The sequence below is a fragment of the Syngnathoides biaculeatus genome, chromosome 10 (assembly GCF_019802595.1).
Source record: "Syngnathoides biaculeatus isolate LvHL_M chromosome 10, ASM1980259v1, whole genome shotgun sequence".
NCBI lineage: Eukaryota > Metazoa > Chordata > Actinopteri > Syngnathiformes > Syngnathidae > Syngnathoides > Syngnathoides biaculeatus.
Genome location: NC_084649.1, coordinates 12,940,710 through 12,958,337, shown reverse-complemented (window position 1 = coordinate 12,958,337; position 17,628 = coordinate 12,940,710). Strand labels below are relative to the sequence as shown.

At 39.5% G+C, this 17,628-nt stretch overlaps 1 protein-coding gene across 26 annotated transcripts in view; it reads right to left on the bottom strand.

Moving 5' to 3' along the window:
- Positions 1-445: 445 nt before the first annotated feature.
- The window catches only part of znf740a (zinc finger protein 740a), a 29,846-nt gene continuing 12,663 nt past the window's right edge, over positions 446-17,628 (bottom strand). For 4 of the 26 annotated variants that reach the window (XM_061831801.1, XM_061831794.1, XM_061831795.1 and 1 more), the window contains 15 exons: positions 13,877-13,960; positions 13,363-13,446; positions 12,893-12,976; positions 12,044-12,127; positions 11,305-11,388; positions 10,120-10,203; positions 9,702-9,785; positions 8,567-8,650; positions 8,166-8,249; positions 7,261-7,344; positions 6,848-6,931; positions 5,664-5,723; positions 4,862-4,945; positions 4,418-4,536; positions 446-2,842 (listed from right to left, as the gene is read on the bottom strand). In XM_061831801.1, the coding sequence (XP_061687785.1) occupies positions 2,669-2,842; positions 4,418-4,536; positions 4,862-4,945; positions 5,664-5,723; positions 6,848-6,931; positions 7,261-7,344; positions 8,166-8,249; positions 8,567-8,650; positions 9,702-9,785; positions 10,120-10,203; positions 11,305-11,388; positions 12,044-12,127; positions 12,893-12,976; positions 13,363-13,446; positions 13,877-13,960 (1,361 nt within the window). In that variant the 3' untranslated portion in view covers positions 446-2,668. The remainder of the gene's footprint in view (positions 2,843-4,417; positions 4,537-4,861; positions 4,946-5,663; positions 5,724-6,847; positions 6,932-7,260; positions 7,345-8,165; positions 8,250-8,566; positions 8,651-9,701; positions 9,786-10,119; positions 10,204-11,304; positions 11,389-12,043; positions 12,128-12,892; positions 12,977-13,362; positions 13,447-13,876; positions 13,961-17,628) is intronic. The other 22 variants (XM_061831802.1, XM_061831812.1, XM_061831810.1 and 19 more) reach the window with 19 other exon arrangements.

The following is a 17,628-nucleotide window of genomic DNA, read 5'->3' as shown; positions in this document are numbered from 1 at the left end:
TCAAGTCAGAAATGTTTGAGTTGTTGGAGAAATATTAAAGGAGTTGGTCAATGTGTCAAATAAATTTTCATTAGGTTATTTTATTGTGAAATATGGAATAGTACAGAAAAATTGGATGGTTCGTTCTTTGTTCTAAATAAGATGAACTGATTAAACTGTTTTGAATTGGTTAAGAAATGTGGAAGGACTGAGTAAAATATCTGCACTGATTTGTAAATTGTCCTGGAAAATTTTGATCATTGAACTCTTGCGTAATAATTCAATGGACAAACAACATGAAATGAAAATGATCAACAGTAAATTTAAGATTTAACAAACAAAAAAAAAAACTGGACTTGTAGCATGATAATGAAATAAAAAGTCCCTTTGTAAAGAAAAAAAGTGTTAGATTTGTAAAAGTTGAAATGGCAATCAGATGTGAGAAACTGAACGACAGAGACAGATGTCCTTAACAAATGTTTTTATTTCAGCATAATAGTAAGAAGCCTCTCCTCCGATTTCCATACAGTTGAAACTAATTGGATCACAAGGGTACATATTAGTTAGCCCATTTTACAATAATTATTGTAACAGTTTTAGGAAGTTACTCATATGCACTCATTTTTCTACACAAAATAATCAATATCAATATTCTATTATTTCAACTGAGAACCATAACTCTGCATGCAAGACTAATAAAGAAAACAACTAATCTGTGATAGCTACCATTATGCCGTTGCTCTCCTAATACCATGATGATCAATATAATTTACTACAAATACCAGGGACTTTGCATTAGAAGGAATCTTTTTCTTTGTTGACCATCTTAAAAAGAGCAACCGTAGAGCACTGTCAACTGTACTGATCCAAATGGTTCATTCTGTTCATTTTCTCTGAGGAGAAAGAGGCTTTGTCTAAAACAGAGTACACTTTGAAGGAAACACAAATATCCCATCTCTCACTTTGCCTATTTTCCCGCCACTCCAGTGTTTACAATTTTAGAATAAAAATTTACTTGAAATAAAACACAGACCCACATTTGATCCAAGTGGAAAGTTAAAACCTCAGTTAAAAACAAGCGATTGAGACATCAGGGTTCTTTTGCGTGGTCCTAGTAGAAACTAAACTGATGAGTATTGTATTGCCCTTTTAACAAGTGTCGCTATGCACCAGCGGCATGCTTTGTGCACAGCTGGAAGAGTGTCGATGCCTTCCTCAAATCTGGCCCTCCGTCAGTCCATCGGCTGTAAACACCGCAAAGAGAAATCAACATTTTGTATTGAACATAAAGCTCAAATGTGTCTCTCTGGCAATCGCAAAGGAACCAATACGCTCTGGGATTGCACCTGTCTTACATTCAGTCCAAGTGACCGCGTTATGTACACGAAGCTCTTTCTCATTTGAACAGTGAGAATGAGCGCACAACTCAAGGAGGGTCAAGTTTGAGAAATAAATCAGCAGGGAGTATAGCGGCTGTGATGGAGCCTCTCTGCCTTCGCCCGTGCAACAAAAATGCTCGTTACAATAATGTTCAGCATTACAATGATTATTCGTTTATCTGCACTTTGTTAAGGCTACACCCAATGATATGACATACACCTGTTAAAACACGCCAAGCACATAATATCTGCATAAAAAGGCAATGGTTAGTGTGCAGCAGAGTGTTGGTTTCACCAGACCGGGCTTCCTTCAGTATTAGACATCATGTGACTCCCCATCAGTGACAATGACCTAAGAGATTTTCTGTGCCACTCGGGTCACCAACATTCTGTAACCACAACAGCTTAGTGGACAAAATGTCCGCCGTGACATAAAAGCGGCCTTGTTTTTGTAAATACATCTGAAACACAATAATAAAGCATTGAGGAAAAGGCTAAATAAAATTGAGAGAGAGAGAGAAAAACAAAAAGAGGATTCTCAGAGACAAATCTCAACGTGAGAGGTGTACAAGCAACAAAACAGCGGGTAATCAAAACGTGGCCATAACTGGATCCCCCACCGATCACCTACTCCGTGGAAGTCCTGGTTAACATTAACACCCATTGGCTCGCAAGACTGTAGGTAATTCTTGGCCAAAATGAAACAAAAACAAAAATGAGAAAAATCAACTTAAGTCCAACTGTGAATGTAGTAGCAATATTTACAGACAGTGTACCTCTACTGTTGTTAGAGGCAAAGAATGCTGGTCAACCAGATGGCTTCACAATAGTCCTGGTCAAGCCACCGTTGCCATGGTGACAGCAATTGAAACAGCTGCCACAGCCAGCCAGATCTGGTTGACGTGAGCCATATTTGGACCTAAGTGACAAAGCTTAAGAGACAATGAAATCCTTTTCCTCACAATGATATCCCTGTTTGTCAATTTAAAAAAAAAATGCCGTCATTACAGAGTACCAACAAATGTAGATGCATTGGATCAATAAAAACTTTTTTTTTTTTTTCACCCGCGAACAGAGTAAGTACAAAACAGGAACACTCTTCATCACAGAAAAGTCTTGTCGTTAAAAAAATATGGAGGCGAGAAAAGAAACAGTTAAAACGAAACAAACAAATGTCCCGCAGTTATTAGTAATCCAAGACTGGACCTGCATCGTCAGTCTGTGCTAGAGCCACTCATCACAGAGCGAGCGCCACGCCCGTCCACCGGTTCTGTGTCAGGTGGCCACGTAGACGGGGCGAACGTGGAATGTCAGACGGCCAGCCGACCCGGAGGGGGGTGCATGGGGCTCCAGGTCGGGGGAGCAGGTGGACCTTCCTGGGCATATTGGCGCGGTTCACAACATGGTTGGTTCTCCACTTTTGCTACGCCGCGGCCCTGGCACAGCCGACGGTGCCGCAGCAGACGGTCTGTCCTTGAAAAATTCTACGGGGAAAACAAAAGTGTAATTCTGTTTATTCAAGTTTTCCACACAAATTCCAACTACAAGTACGGTTAAAGCGGTTGGACAATTTCAGATAATTCCGTGGGAATTTAAGATGGGGAATTTTGGAAAACCCCTCCTTGAGGTGTCACCTTGATGTGGTGGAGAGGTTTTTGCGTTCCAATGATCCGAGGAACTAAGTTGTCTGGGGCTTTATGCCCCTAATAGGGTCACCCATGATAAATGTGTCCTAGGTGAGGGACCTAAAAAAAGCACGATGATGACAAAAAGTTGACATAGTTTTCCCTTGGCCAGACGTGTGTCACCAGGGCCCCCCGTGGACCGAGGTCTAGAGGTGGGGCTCAAAGGTGAGAGCCTAGTGGCCAGGCCTGTGTCCACAGGGCCAGCCGGGCATAGTCCGAAAGGGTAATGTGGGTTCCCTTCTTATGGGCCCACTATCTGTGGGAGGGGCCATCGGGGTCGGGTGTATTGTGAGCTGGGCGGTGACCGTAGGGAATTTAGCAATCCCAATTCCCACCTACACAAGCTGACGGGTGGGACAGCTGGCAGGGAATAACACAGATGTGTTGTGCAAAGTCAAAATAGCTGTACTCGAGCTCGCCTCCACACACACACACACACACACACACACACACACACACACACACACACACACACACACACACACACACACACACACAAGCTCTCCCTTAGAAATAGGGTGAGAAGCTCGGTCATCCAAGAGAGGCTCTGAGTAGAGTCACTGCTACTCCGCATTGAGAGGAGGCAGATGAAGGGGCTTGAGCATCTGTTTAGGATGCCTCCTGGAGGCATGCCTGGTGAGGTTCTGGGTACGTCCTGCTGGGAGAAAACCCCAGGTATAAACCAGAACAAGTTGGAGACTAAATATCTCAGGTTCCCTGGAAATGGCTCAGGATCCCCTCTGAAGAGCTCGAGGAAGTGGCTGGGGAAAGGGAAATCTGGGATTCCTTGCAAAAGCTACGGTCCCTGTGAACTGACTTCAGATAAACAGAAGGAAATGGATGGATGTATTTTGGAAATTTACAGATTGAAAACTTTGCCAATACCATTGGAATTTCTGAGAAAGGTTAAAGGAAAAAAATCTGAAGCACAAATATTTTTTTGTTTGTTATAAGACATCCATGTAAATAGCTTTACATGCAGACATATGAAGGCATTATAGTACCTTAATTGCTCCAGTTTTTCCAGTACAATATCTGAAGTTCATTTATAACTCAAATTTGGGACGTGCGGTGACCGCGCTAACGTCAATGCGGGTCTCCCAAGTGTTGCTTGCCTTTATAACTGAGCGCAACCTAGATGTTCAGTTTTTGAAAATGCTACAGCTCTTAGTAACTAGGACGCCACTGGGTGGCGTTTCCGTTGTACATTTTGTTCATTTCCGGTACCTGTTTTTACTTTCCATTCAGGAAAAGGGAAGAAAAACAACAAATGCAATCGTGAAAGTATGTCTGCTGGAACAAATGGACCTAAATGACCAGATACATTTAATTATGTTGCTGATTCATTACTGATGAATAAAATAATCTGCCTACCTGCTGGCAGCGCTCACATTGGTAAGGCTTCTCGCCGCTGTGCACACGCTTGTGTCTCTCCAGATGGTAGCGCTGGATAAACCTCATATCGCACATGTCACACGCAAAAGGCTTCTCCCCTAACAAAAAGCACACACAACAGAGTCAATGCGTCAATATTTGTTTTCTTAAAACACTAAAGTGTGTCAAACTGTCATTGAGGACTATCATTGCAGCAAGACTAAGTAGGAAAAAAAGCCTTATCTGTAATTTATGAGTGTTATTATTATAAAAAGGCCTGGTCATCAACTCATTATGTGTAGGACAGAGTGGTTATCATGGCCCAGATGTACGCAACATCTGCGCGGCGTGTGATGCTGGTTCAACATCCCATCAAAGTGGAGGTTGCGCGTCAGGGGGTGCGAGCGGCAGTGGTGGGAGGGGACGTGGCAACGGAACGCATACCCGTGTGAGTGAGGCTGTGTCTCTCCAGGTGGTTACGCTGAATAAACCTCATGTCACACATGGAACAAGCATACGGCTTCACCCCTACACACACAGAGCAGCGGATTAGGCCTTCCCCTTCCCGCCACACACACCACACAAGGTCAGGTACGTGCAACATCACCTCTGCCACACACACACACACACAGACAATGTGGAAATGTTCGCACATGCAACTATGGGAATACAGCTGGAACACAAAATATGTCAAGCGCACTGCGTCAGATAAACAATGACCGCTTTATATGTTCTTAACAACCCTCACTATCATTCACACAAAGTCCCAGATAAGCGTCATAAATTAATACAAATTCTATCAGTTATGGATTCCTTTACGGGCAATGGGACATATTTGGTCAACTGAGATCAAAATGATGCCTCACTAAAAGGTAGTAGAATCCTGTGCTTACTCCTAGTCAATCAGTGAAGAAAAGGCCAAATATGATCAAAGTGTATTGTACAGGTGAATCATTATTAGCCAAGTGATAATGATAAATTGAAAAACGCTACAAAATATTAAAAAAAAACAAGTTTTAACTGTACAGTGGTGCCTCGAGATATATATTTGTTCACTAACCACACTCATAATTCAAAACATCATCTCAAATTGTCTTTAAACACTGAAATGAACCGATATGCCATTAATCCGTTCCAGCCTCACCCCCACCCCCAAAATTGCAATGACTTTTTAGAGAACAATGTCACACTATAATCATATTTGGAACATACAGCAATAGCATAATTAAACAGAATCAAAAATAACCTTTTTTTCCTCCTTTAATCCTCATTGTGCTGCTCATTCTCTTGTCTGCGCCTCGGCCACCTGGGGGCAGTATTAGATAGACATATGGACACTGTATTGGAGGCTGAGTTGCTCTCTTGGCTTCTCAGTACAGCAGCAACAGTTAATCTTTGCACAGGATAAAGAACATATGCCTGTGAATATTGTGATTGTCTATTTAGTTGCTCCACAGATTGTGGTCAGATATCCACTGTTTCAAGGGTAGCAACACCGACACAGATGCCAGTTGTTAGCCTGTCCACCTATGGTCTTTCTAATAGAAGGTTAGCATTAAGCTAGCGAAGGCTATATAGCTGTTCTACATACATGTCGAATTGTTTGCTTTATATTTAGTTCAACAGTAACGTATAGCTGAGGGTGGTAATAAACAATTGAGGCAATTTTTTTTTTAATACTAACTAATGTTATCTGACACGCTGCTTCTTTTTGTGAAGTGATTTGAGTCATCTGCCATCATTGAGGGCTCGCTTCAAGTTTGCACTCGCAAGTCCAAGCAAAGTAATTGGCCAATCGACGGCTCGCATCTCAAGAATCTCAAAAGTCGGGTCATATCTCAAGGCACCACTACAGTAGTTCAATGCCTGTGCAGCAAAGAGTGTATTTCAGGCAAGAAAATTCACTAAATTTTGAAATATTCACGGTTACGTGTACTAAACAGCAAAAATAAAAGTTTTTAGCAGAAATTATGAGAAATGTAACGGGCTACACAATTTAGGTTAAAGAGGGTACAAAACAAATGTATTTTTTCTATTTGTGTTAAAAATTGAAGAAAAAAAAAACAAGACTAATGTACTCATCTCTGGTGTAATTGTTTCCCACTGGATCATCATGTGAAATATTCCCAGCAGGAAAACAAAAAGGCAGATGAAACAAATCCACCTCTAAAATGCTCGCTGGCTGATATCTAAAATTCTACATTCGGAGATTTCTATGTGTGACGATTAAAAGATGTTAGCTTGAGCCAACAACAACACAAGCCAGTAGCTTCAACGACTGCATGTCATAGTAGCATTATGGACATTTCTCTAAAAGTTTTAGATTAAATTGAAGAGCCCGGTCTAAATAGGTAAATATTTCTGGCAAATATTGCGTCAAACACATTAAGTGACTGAAAACATGAGAGGGGTAGGTGCACGGACCCATACCCGTATGAGTGAGGCTGTGTCTCGCCAGGTGGTAGCGTTGAACAAACCTCATGTCGCACATAGTGCAAGCAAAAGGTTTCACACCTAAACGCAGAGCATTAATATATTAATTTTCAAAACTTGTCATTCGGCTCAGTCATCCATCGATTAGTAAAACTGTCATTGATGGGTTGTTAACCACTTCTCACTTGGCTACAAAGTTGTGTTTGACCAATTTTCAGATCCACAGCTAACACAACATGAGCTGATGATGTCACACTATTAATTTAGTTTACGATTCAAACGTGATACAGAAAACGCTTCATGACACAGGACCGATTACCTTCGTAAACTAGCAACAAGCCTTGTGTCTAATTAACATCCTCTATATTGAACTTTGGTCAGTGTCATTGTTTAGGTGGGCGGGTGCATACCCATATGAGTGAGGCTGTGTCTTGCCAGGTGATAACGCTGAAAAAACCTCTTGTCACACATGGTACAAGCATAAGGTTTCACACCTAAATGCAAAGTGGCAGTGTTACATGACTTAGGCTCCATTTTCATTCTTTGCCAGTAAATCCCGAAGCTATTGGTTATTAACCACACAGTCGCCAATTCATGCAAAAAAAAAAACCCATGTCATTCAGCCTCTTTGCTGTGTATTTAAGCGGTTTTGCAGTACTGGAGTTTGCATCAACAGAAAGAAAAATATGTTACGTTTCTCAACTCTATTTCATGCAAATATCTGCCAGAAACAGAAATGCCAATCTTACAGTCTTCCCAGAATGCCCATGAGGGAGAAATTGACACAACTACCAACATTGCGAATGTCTATTAGTGATCAAGTCTAATTGCGAATTCATGTGCAATCCCATCATTTTATGCATGTTTGAGCTCCTAACATAGACACGTCATATAATAATTAATGTGTCTGGCGCCCTAAGTTTAAAACTGAGTGTTCACAATGTGGCAAGAAAACACAGAGAAAATGGAGGATGCATTATTTTAGAATTTGAAGAATCTACTTGTGTCCGTAACATCAGGAGTCGGGCTGATTTCCGTCATCCCGGATATTCAGGAAAATTAGGAGGGTTGGCATGTCTGCAGTAATAGTCCCACTGTAACTGTTGCATTGTGAAAACACGACAATATCCCAAGACAGTAGCTCCATTTTCTTGAGGATGATTGCTTTTAACTGCAAAGGTAACACGACTGTTACATATTTCTATACATTTTTCCTTTAAGAAAAGCAATGTATTTCAAATGAGGCTGTGTGTGCTAAAACTTGATGGGCAATAAGGGTTCAACAAGATAGAGGGGCAGCTGTATAGACCCATACCAGTATGAGTGAGGCTGTGTCTGGCCAGGTGGTAGCGCTGAACAAACCTCATGTCACACATGGTGCAAGCAAAAGGTTTCACACCTAAACGCAGAGTATTACAGGTATTACTTTCACACTTTGGTTTTTAGTGTTCACAATCCAACAGTGATGCAATGTGCTTCTAAATTTAAAATTGATGGGTTGCAAACCAACATTTTCTGTTATTAGACCTATCTTTTTGAGCATTTGAATGCTTGATTTTTATTCATGACCAATCTCTATGCAAAACGTGACAAGCAATGAGTCACAGGTATATATGCTCGTGATGAAAAAAATTAGCCGTCCGTCAGAGATGCTTTGTGTGATGTCATGTAAAGTCAAATGTGACTTTAAGTGTCATGGGCAAGGTGAGCGCATACCCATATGAGTGAGGCTGTGTCTTGCCAGGTGGTAGCGCTGAAAAAACCTCTTGTCGCATATGGTGCAAGCATAAGGTTTCACACCTAAATGCAAAGTAGCAACGTTATAATACTTTGCTTCACTTTGCAGTTTTGACTATGTAAACATACCTAAGCTATTGGTTATTAACCACACATTTTCCAATTAATACAATGACAATATCTCATCCTTTGACATTTCTGCCTATTTTCACTGCCACCAGGGATTCAGCAGATTCCGCTTTAAAATTTGAGTTGTGAAAATGTAAGTACATGGAAAACTAATCAACATCACAAACAAACCAACAGATACTGTTTTAAAAAATGTCTTATCACATTCATTATGAACAGGTCAGTGAAAAGATAAAAATACTTGGAATGCCTGACAAGCAATTGTTGTCTCTATGTCGTAAATTATGTAAAAAGATTTTTTTTTTAAATCCTCCAAAGAACCCTACAGTTCTCCTTGTAAAGAAGTTGGATTCCAATAAAATTGAACAAAAACTTTCCTCAGAGGCTGTCATTGTTCACAAACTTTAAGTATTGCTTTTGTCACATCCAAACTATATGGCACCTGCCTTTACCTCTTCGGGGAGTCATTTTGTGCCCATGTTTGTGAAGTTTGAAAAATGACAGCATTTAACTGCATTATTACTATAACAGGGAGTAGTCTTGGAAATACAGCAGATGTATAATTCCAATTAAGCTTGATATAAAGCCACCTGAGAAAATATAGCAAATGCAGATATTACCACTACTATATTACTAATACCAGCCACTAGCCGTATTGATTTGCCTCATGTGCTGCACGTATCTTTAAATACAGACTGACTGCACTACATTGTAGCTAATCTGCTTCAATGCATTTTCCCTGAAATTAATACATTTTGAGAGTAAGGACAGGAAATCTATTCACAACGATAGGAATAAATGTATTCTCTACTGAAAAAACAGGACTCAAACACCACAGGAACCCTCCAACAGAAACACAAGAAGAAGAATTTCTTAAATCTTCCGGCTCAGATATGATGCGTCAGAAATGAGTGAGATCCTGAAGGAAAGTGACAAATGGGAAGGTGCACACAGAATGTACTGGGCACGATGTACGGACCCATACCAGTATGAGTGAGGCTGTGTCTCGCCAGGTGGTAACGCTGACAAAACTTCATGTCACACATGGTGCAAGCATAAGGTTTCACACCTAAATGCAGAGCATCAACAGTATTAATTTGTATCTCTGCCACAAAGAAACAAGAAATCTTGATGTATTTAAGCCAACTAATCCGAGATAAATTGATGTCTGTGGTTAATAACCAATGTCATACCCTAACATGAGTTAAATGGGCAAAGTAGGAGCTAGGTAGGTGGTTTTGCAAAAAAATTACCATTTTCTGATCCACTTACTTTACACAAGCCAATATCATTGGTACTAATGCACTACATCTGCCCCATTAACAAAGTGTCAGAACACAGACATTTAACAGATGTTGCAGCATCCCAATGGTGTGACGGTCTTAAGATTGGCAGGCGCATACCCATATGAGTGAGGCTGTGTCTCGCCAGGTGGTAGCGCTGAAAAAACCTCTTGTCACACATGGTGCAAGCGTACGGCTTCACCCCTATGCACACAAAGTACCAGCTTTAGCGTGGAAAAGAAATTATTCAACTGCCAAAAATGATCGCCGCTAAACTTTACTAATTGTTTAGTAAAGTTTGGTTGTAGTCATCAGCGCTTAGTTTGCTGCAGAGATTCCACTAGGTGAGGAAGTAGGTCTGCCATTCCAATTGAACATGACTTTTCTATTTGACTATGATTGCTAATTCCACAGTCAGTGTTTGAATTTCAAAATGGTGATGGACAATAACAAAATCATCCAGAGAGGGAAAGAAATCAATCTGCAAACCTAGACCCCTGAATATCCAAAGGAATAATTGAGGTCCTAAATGGACACAGTACACCAAACACAATATCCAATAAGAGATTGCCTAATTTCAACAGATTTTTTTTTCAACGCTGATCGCAGGTTAGACAATTTTAGGCAGTTGGCAAACTATTCACAAAAGATAAGAAAGTAACATCTGCTATGTAAAATATGAGAAAACTATGATGACATACTCTGGAAAACATTTTGAAAAATGATCAATATGATGTCTCAATTTATGCTTCTGTAAAAATAATTAAAAAAAAACAAAAGTGACCAGAGCCATTGTTAATAAAATGAATGAGAAATGACAACAATTGACCAGTGTGGACTGTTGTGCATACTGACAACTGACCGAAAATAATAATTTGTCTAATCTCTCACACAGATTGAATGCCAAGTAAAATGGTGAAAATTCTCTGATGGGACAAAGAATGTGTCTATAGCTTAAAATAAAGGTCTATGTATCAAACATTATCTTCATTTATAGGGTGAGATTCTTCTATATGTATGATGCCACAATAAAACAAACGACAACTTAAAACATTAAGCAAACAATCATTTTTACTCTATTGTGAGCAAACTAGGAGGGGAACTCTCATTAGCATCACACTTTACATGTGCTTGTGAAGTAAACCGTTGAGTTTAAACAAACAACCGTTTGGCAACATTGTCACAGGTGTCGTAATAATTTTTTTAACATGGAACTCTCAACAGCCATCAATGGCAGTGAATGAGTTTTAAGGCATAAGCCCATGGTGGTGTGAGCCATGTCACATTGAAATGAAAGGGACATACCTGTGTGTGTGAGACTGTGTCTTTCAAGTTGGTAACGTTGAATAAACCTCATGTCACACATGGTACAAGCATATGGCTTCACTCCTGAATGGAACACAAAAAGGTTAGATGTATTTCATAACTTAAAAAAAATAAAAGAAAACAAAACATGTAAAAGACATGGACATACTAATTGGGTGGTTTGTAAAAGCATGCTATGAAATTGATCAGAGACAACACATTACGCCAGAAAGAACTGGCAGACATCAATGTTTTTAGTTTCTTTTTTTGTTGTTGTTTTATAATTACAAATAAGCAAAGCTCAATATATAAAATTGTAGGAGCTACTTTAATAATGTTCACTTTCAATGCAGTCAGTTGTCAAAAAGTTTCTGATCGGAAGTTGCTGGAAAATGAATTATTTCAATGGTCAAGCAACTAAATATTGGTTCAATTTGGAGAAATGGAACTCGTCTTATTAGTATTTCAGACTACTGATGTCTGCCATTAAATTTCATTTGTGTAATGTGCCCGGTTAGTGATGGTGTCAATTATACATGTTATGGTACCGGTTTTAAATAAAACAAAAAAGGGCCTTTTTTTCAGTGGACAGTTTTCCAACAAAGCCTACAGTTTTACTGGACATTTTCCACTCATTACATAATGATGTTATTGTGGGAAATGGGACTTAAAACATGTTAGACGTCCTTGGGTCGGATTTTAGAGGTTTAACAGTAAAAGGGGAACAAATGCAGCATACCGGTATGAGTGAGGCTGTGTCTTGCCAAATGGTAACGTTGGAAGAACCTCATGTCACACATGGAGCAAGCGTACGGCTTCACCCCTGAATGCATACAGTACCAAACTTTATTAAAGTGCTCCTGTCAGCTATGAACAGAAATGTATTTTTACATGTACAAATCAGTTTTGGGACCAATACATACTTTTTATACTTCCATGACTAACAAGTCCCTAGTCACACATTCATGCCGACACAATGAAATTAAGTGAAGGGGGGAAAAAATGAAAGATTTTGGCATAGTCAAAAGGTCCTCATTCGCCTTGAGCTGCGTTTCCCCTGAGTAGCACCTACACGGCTCGCCTCAGCTTGTCTTTTTTCCACTTCATTAAAAAAAAAACAAAAAATGAAAACAGGCATTATTCAATGCATCAGTCATAACTACTTGTTCGAGAGGCGGCTGGGGGGCAGCAAGAAAACAGACTCCTGCAGCAATGTGGAGACTGGAGTATAACACGGCAGCCTACAGAGCTAAAGCACAGCAACAGAGTCTGCTAACATTAGCAAATGTGTAAATTTTTTATCATTTGTAGCCTTGTATCCAAATTTTACAAAAACCCAAGAATGACAAATCTGCAGCAGTTTACCCAATATGGTCTCGTCACGTCATGCTTGGAACCTCGGCTGATGAGGAAGAGAAAATAGTACTTGGTTTTGACTGGAAATAGTGTCAATAGAGAGTTGAGCCGTGTAGGTATTGTGCAGTGGAAAGACGTTTGTGTCTCAGTGCTCTGACAGGTAGGGTGAGGCCTATACACTAGAACACTCCATTGTGTGGTTAGGTGAGAGGGATTGAGAATAAACATGTACCCGTATGTGTGAGAGTGTGTCTCGCCAGGTGGTATCTCTGGAAAAATCTCATGTCACACATGGAGCAAGCATATGGCTTCACCCCTGTACACACAGAGCAAAAATGTTTTGCAAAAAGTAAAACGAAACACCACAATGATCTCAGTGGGACACACCCAGTTATTATGTATCCAGACATGCCAAAGGCTGTGGCACAAGTACACGACACTTCACGCACTGACCTATTCTTACATCGTCTTCCACAATATAACTTGAAAGAGTTTTAACTTTAAACATATTTGCCTTCTGTCTAAAGTCTAAGTATGGCAATTTAATGGAAGTACCTGGCTGGAACAACAACTCTAAGTGTTATGTTGAATAGTAACAAGCACTTCTATGCTGTATGCCTAAAAATATTCTAGAAATTAGGAAGCGTTAACTATTGGGCCAGTATGAAGGATTAACTAGATCAAGGAAGAGCAACTTCATACCCGTGTGAGTGAGACTGTGTCTTGCCAAGTGGTATCGTTGAAAAAATCTCATGTCACAAATGGAGCAAGCGTATGGCTTCACCCCTACACACAAAAAGTACATCAGTATGAGCTAGAAACAAAAATCACAACCATCAACTCTTCCCTCACCTTAGCTCTTCTTATACAGCCACATCTTCTCAGCAACTGTTTTGCTGTGCAATTATATGTCCAAATCATGTCCGCCACATTAAATAGTGCCCAAGTATTGTTTTTACGGACAAAGAAGAAATTGCGCAGAACAAAGTAGAGCATTCAGCGGGGAAAAAGCTGACGTTTCATACATTTATGTGTACAATTAATGCTACAATTATTTTTTATTTGGCTGTCGGAACATGTCTGGATACATCTTCGTTTTTTTCTACCATTTCAAGCGTAATAAAAATTTGAAAGTCAATTGAGACACAATGATATCTTTACTGTCTGTTGTTTAACGAGGTGAGGACCGAAGAAGCTAGTGTAAGTAGACGCATACCAGTATGAGTGAGGCTGTGTCTTGCCAGATGGTAACGTTGGAAGAACCTCATGTCACACATGGAGCAAGCGTACGGCTTCACCCCTACATACACAAAGTCACACATTAGCTAGGACGTCCCTCTAGCATTAACAGGGACAGTCACAGGCTTGTTTAGGTCTAGTTGTATCTTCTGTTATTTGGGAGGATTTGTTGTGTGGAATTATGACCAAAAAGACAGCCACAGGATGTGAGCCAAGCATGCGTGAACGAGACACAAGGCACAAGCAGCAAGACAGCAAGGAAATGCGGGACACAACGATCACACTGGCCAGCGGAAGCAGACACATTTGCACCACTAGTAACTATAAGAAGTGACCTTTTTTTTTTTTTTTTTTCACCCACTGGGGTGAGGATGTTGTTTGAAACTTCTTTTTTTCGTAGGCGTGATGCCAAAATGATGACCTGCACTGGATGCTTAGTATTGCCAATCAATTCCTGCTCCAATCTCACAGCATTTAAATCGTGCTGAAAGCCTCAAATTTAAAAAAAAAAAAAAAGCTTGATGTTTACAGCCCAGCTAAATAAGTTGCAACCATTCAACCATTATTATGCATGTACGGTACATGTGGGTGGACATCAAAGGACTACTGCTTTAGTCAGAATTACCCAACCTAGAGAATGCAAAACACTAATAACCGTGATATGTTTAATTGCACTAAATTTTAAGCATAATTCTCACAACCCCATTTCACCAACACCACACTAAATTTAGTAGTTCCTTCCACCTCGCGTCCCCTAATTTGAATCACACATAAAATCTAGATCTTAAAGAATTTTTGCAAAATGTCATCATTTAAAAAACGTATTATCAAATAAGTGCCACATAGCAACACAATGAAAACTTACATTTTGGTTAGAACTCCAAGATCAGAACAAGAATGTCTATATTCAGTAAAAGCAGGTGATTGGGATGTCAAGGTCACAATTGTGGTATCATTAAAGAGACGTTTTTTGTTCATGTTTGATATCTCATTTTCCCTAATGTCAAAGCATCTACAGTGGAAAGAAAAAATTATGAACCTTTTGGATTTTTTTTAAATTTATGCACAAATTGGTCATCAAATGTAGTCTGACCATCTAAATCACAACTATAAAGGCTGCTTAAACGAATACCACCCATTTTCATATTCATATTGAAAATAACCTTTAGACAACATGACAGTGAGGATAAAGTGAACTCTTTGATTCAATAACAGGTTGACCTTCCTTTGGTAGAAATAACCACAACCAAACGTTTCCTCTTGTTGCAGACCAGGCCTGCACAATGATCAAGATGAATTTAGGACCATTCTCCTTTACAAATCTGTGGCAGTTCAGCATGATTCCTGGGATGTCCAGTATGAATAACTCCCTTGATGAGGATGAGGTCAGGACTTTCTTTTATATAACTTGTCTAAGGCTGGAAGCTGGTTTTAAAAGTATTGCTAGATGTCTTTGTGGTCATCATTCTATGGTTAGACAAATTGTTTATAAATGTAGAATTTTAAGGACTGTTGCTTTTTTACAAAGGAGTGACTTTTGGAAATATGACAGCAATAGCACAGCAAAAAATATTCAATGAGGTCAAACAGTTACGTAGGCTATCACCTGTGTATTGACAAAATTGCATTCTTGGTATCGGTCTGAAACACCAAAACATTCCATAAAACGGAAACTGGATAGACTATGAACATTCCGGTTTGCCCCAAGAAAATATCTGAACTGGAGCTAACGCCGCTACATCATACAGCAGCTTGTACATTGCAGCCTCTTATTCTACCCTGCCTGAGCGTACTTTCAACTTTTTATTGACGCCACAGATCACTGTAAAACTAAGCATACAAAAAAAACCCTTTTTTATTTAAACAAGACATTTTATTGAAAGACCAATGCCAACAGTCCTAGAAATCCCTATTGATGAGCAAATTGATATTAGCATTTGGTCACAGGTGTGATTTACCTTCAAATAATGGTGGTGTGCGGGAATGGAGTGTGTGTGGAGAGGCTCTACTCCTTTACATTTTTGAGAGTCCACATAACAGACAACCTGACCTGGACTGTAAACACAACGTTGGTGGTGAAAAAGGCCCAGCAGTGTATGCACTTCTTGAGAGGAAGAACAACCTGGAAGCTAAGCTGCACCTGGCTTCCTGCAGAACCACCAAGGAGAGCATCCTCTCATACTGCATCACAGCATGATATGCTGGATGTACTATGGCGGATGAGAGCTTTGCAAAAGCATGAACATCACCGCCTAGATCATCACTGGCTTCTCTCTGCTCTCCCTCGAAGACATTGGCAGCTGTCGCTACCATAGCAGCGCTACTAAATTTGTTAAAGGGGAAATCCAGTGCTTTACATGAACAGTGTATCGAGTAGGTCATGTAATATGTACCCTATTTTGACAATGTGAGGTTAAATCCTCTTTCATTTAACAGTGTTTTGAGAAGATTCATATTTTTTTCGATCTAATACCATACCAATACCACTAATACCAATTCAATTGTATGTATATTGGTTTGAACACCTTGTGGAGTAACGCTCATGTGGTTATATTCACAGTCATATAATGACAGGCTTTCGATGATTGATCACGAATATTCACACACAAATGCTGGCTACAGACAGGTAACATAATTTTCATGGGCATTTATTCTTCACATTTGTGAAAAATTACTTTATTCATGTTTTAATCGCAACTTTCTTCTTTTACTCTTTCTTAGATGAGAGAAAATGAGTACCTCCATGCATGCATTGCACTACACTGCCCCTCAGAGGCCAAGGGACACACAGCAGAAACAGCAGATACAGACATTGACTGGATAAAACGACACCGCACTTTTTTTTCTCAATTAAATCAAACCTTTCAAACCAAAATTATTTTCATTCGCTGTATGCCAGCCTAATGATATTAATTTTTTGAGACAAGTATATTAGAGAATACTGTCATGCCTGAAAGCATTGGTACATTTTCAACAATTAATGTATTTTTCTTTAGTTATTGTTCAATTTCTATTATATTATTTTACATCTGTTTTCCTGGGTACTAACTTATTGAATCACCTTTCTCCAAAGTTATATTGAAACTTGAATTTTGGTAACTGAATAAATACAAGATTTTGAAATGAATAACTGATTATTAATCAGGATTTCTATACAAATCAAAATAATCAAATCTGATATTTTTCTATAATCCCATAGCTCTAGTGTAGCGTCCCCTCCTCGCTTCCCACTGCATAGGTATGCAAGATCTGCGAAGCTAACCCAAACAAATCATATCAAATCAAATCACATAGCCAAAAGCACTCACCAGAAATAAATGTAAAAATGTACAGATAACCCATATTATTGGTATCGGCAATGATAGGCAAATCTCACCCATGGATTATCGGTACCGGCAGCATAAACCACTGAGCACTGCTAATACAACATAATGTGCACAAGACACATGAAAAAAAACATGTCAATGCTAGGTAAATAATTTCATAATTTGTAGTCGATTTATTCTTTTAAGCATTATTTTTAATGTTTCCAATTGCATGGACTTAATTTTAGGGAGGCCAGTACCGAGTCATCACCATAAATACCTTTTTACGCCACTCTATCATGAATATAGGAAGCCAGTACAAGCTCTGACCGGGCCAACAAAAATGGTACATGGACTGCACTTAGTGACCCAACCCGTACCCACTGCATATACTGCTTTATCTACACAGTAACCAAAGCGCTTT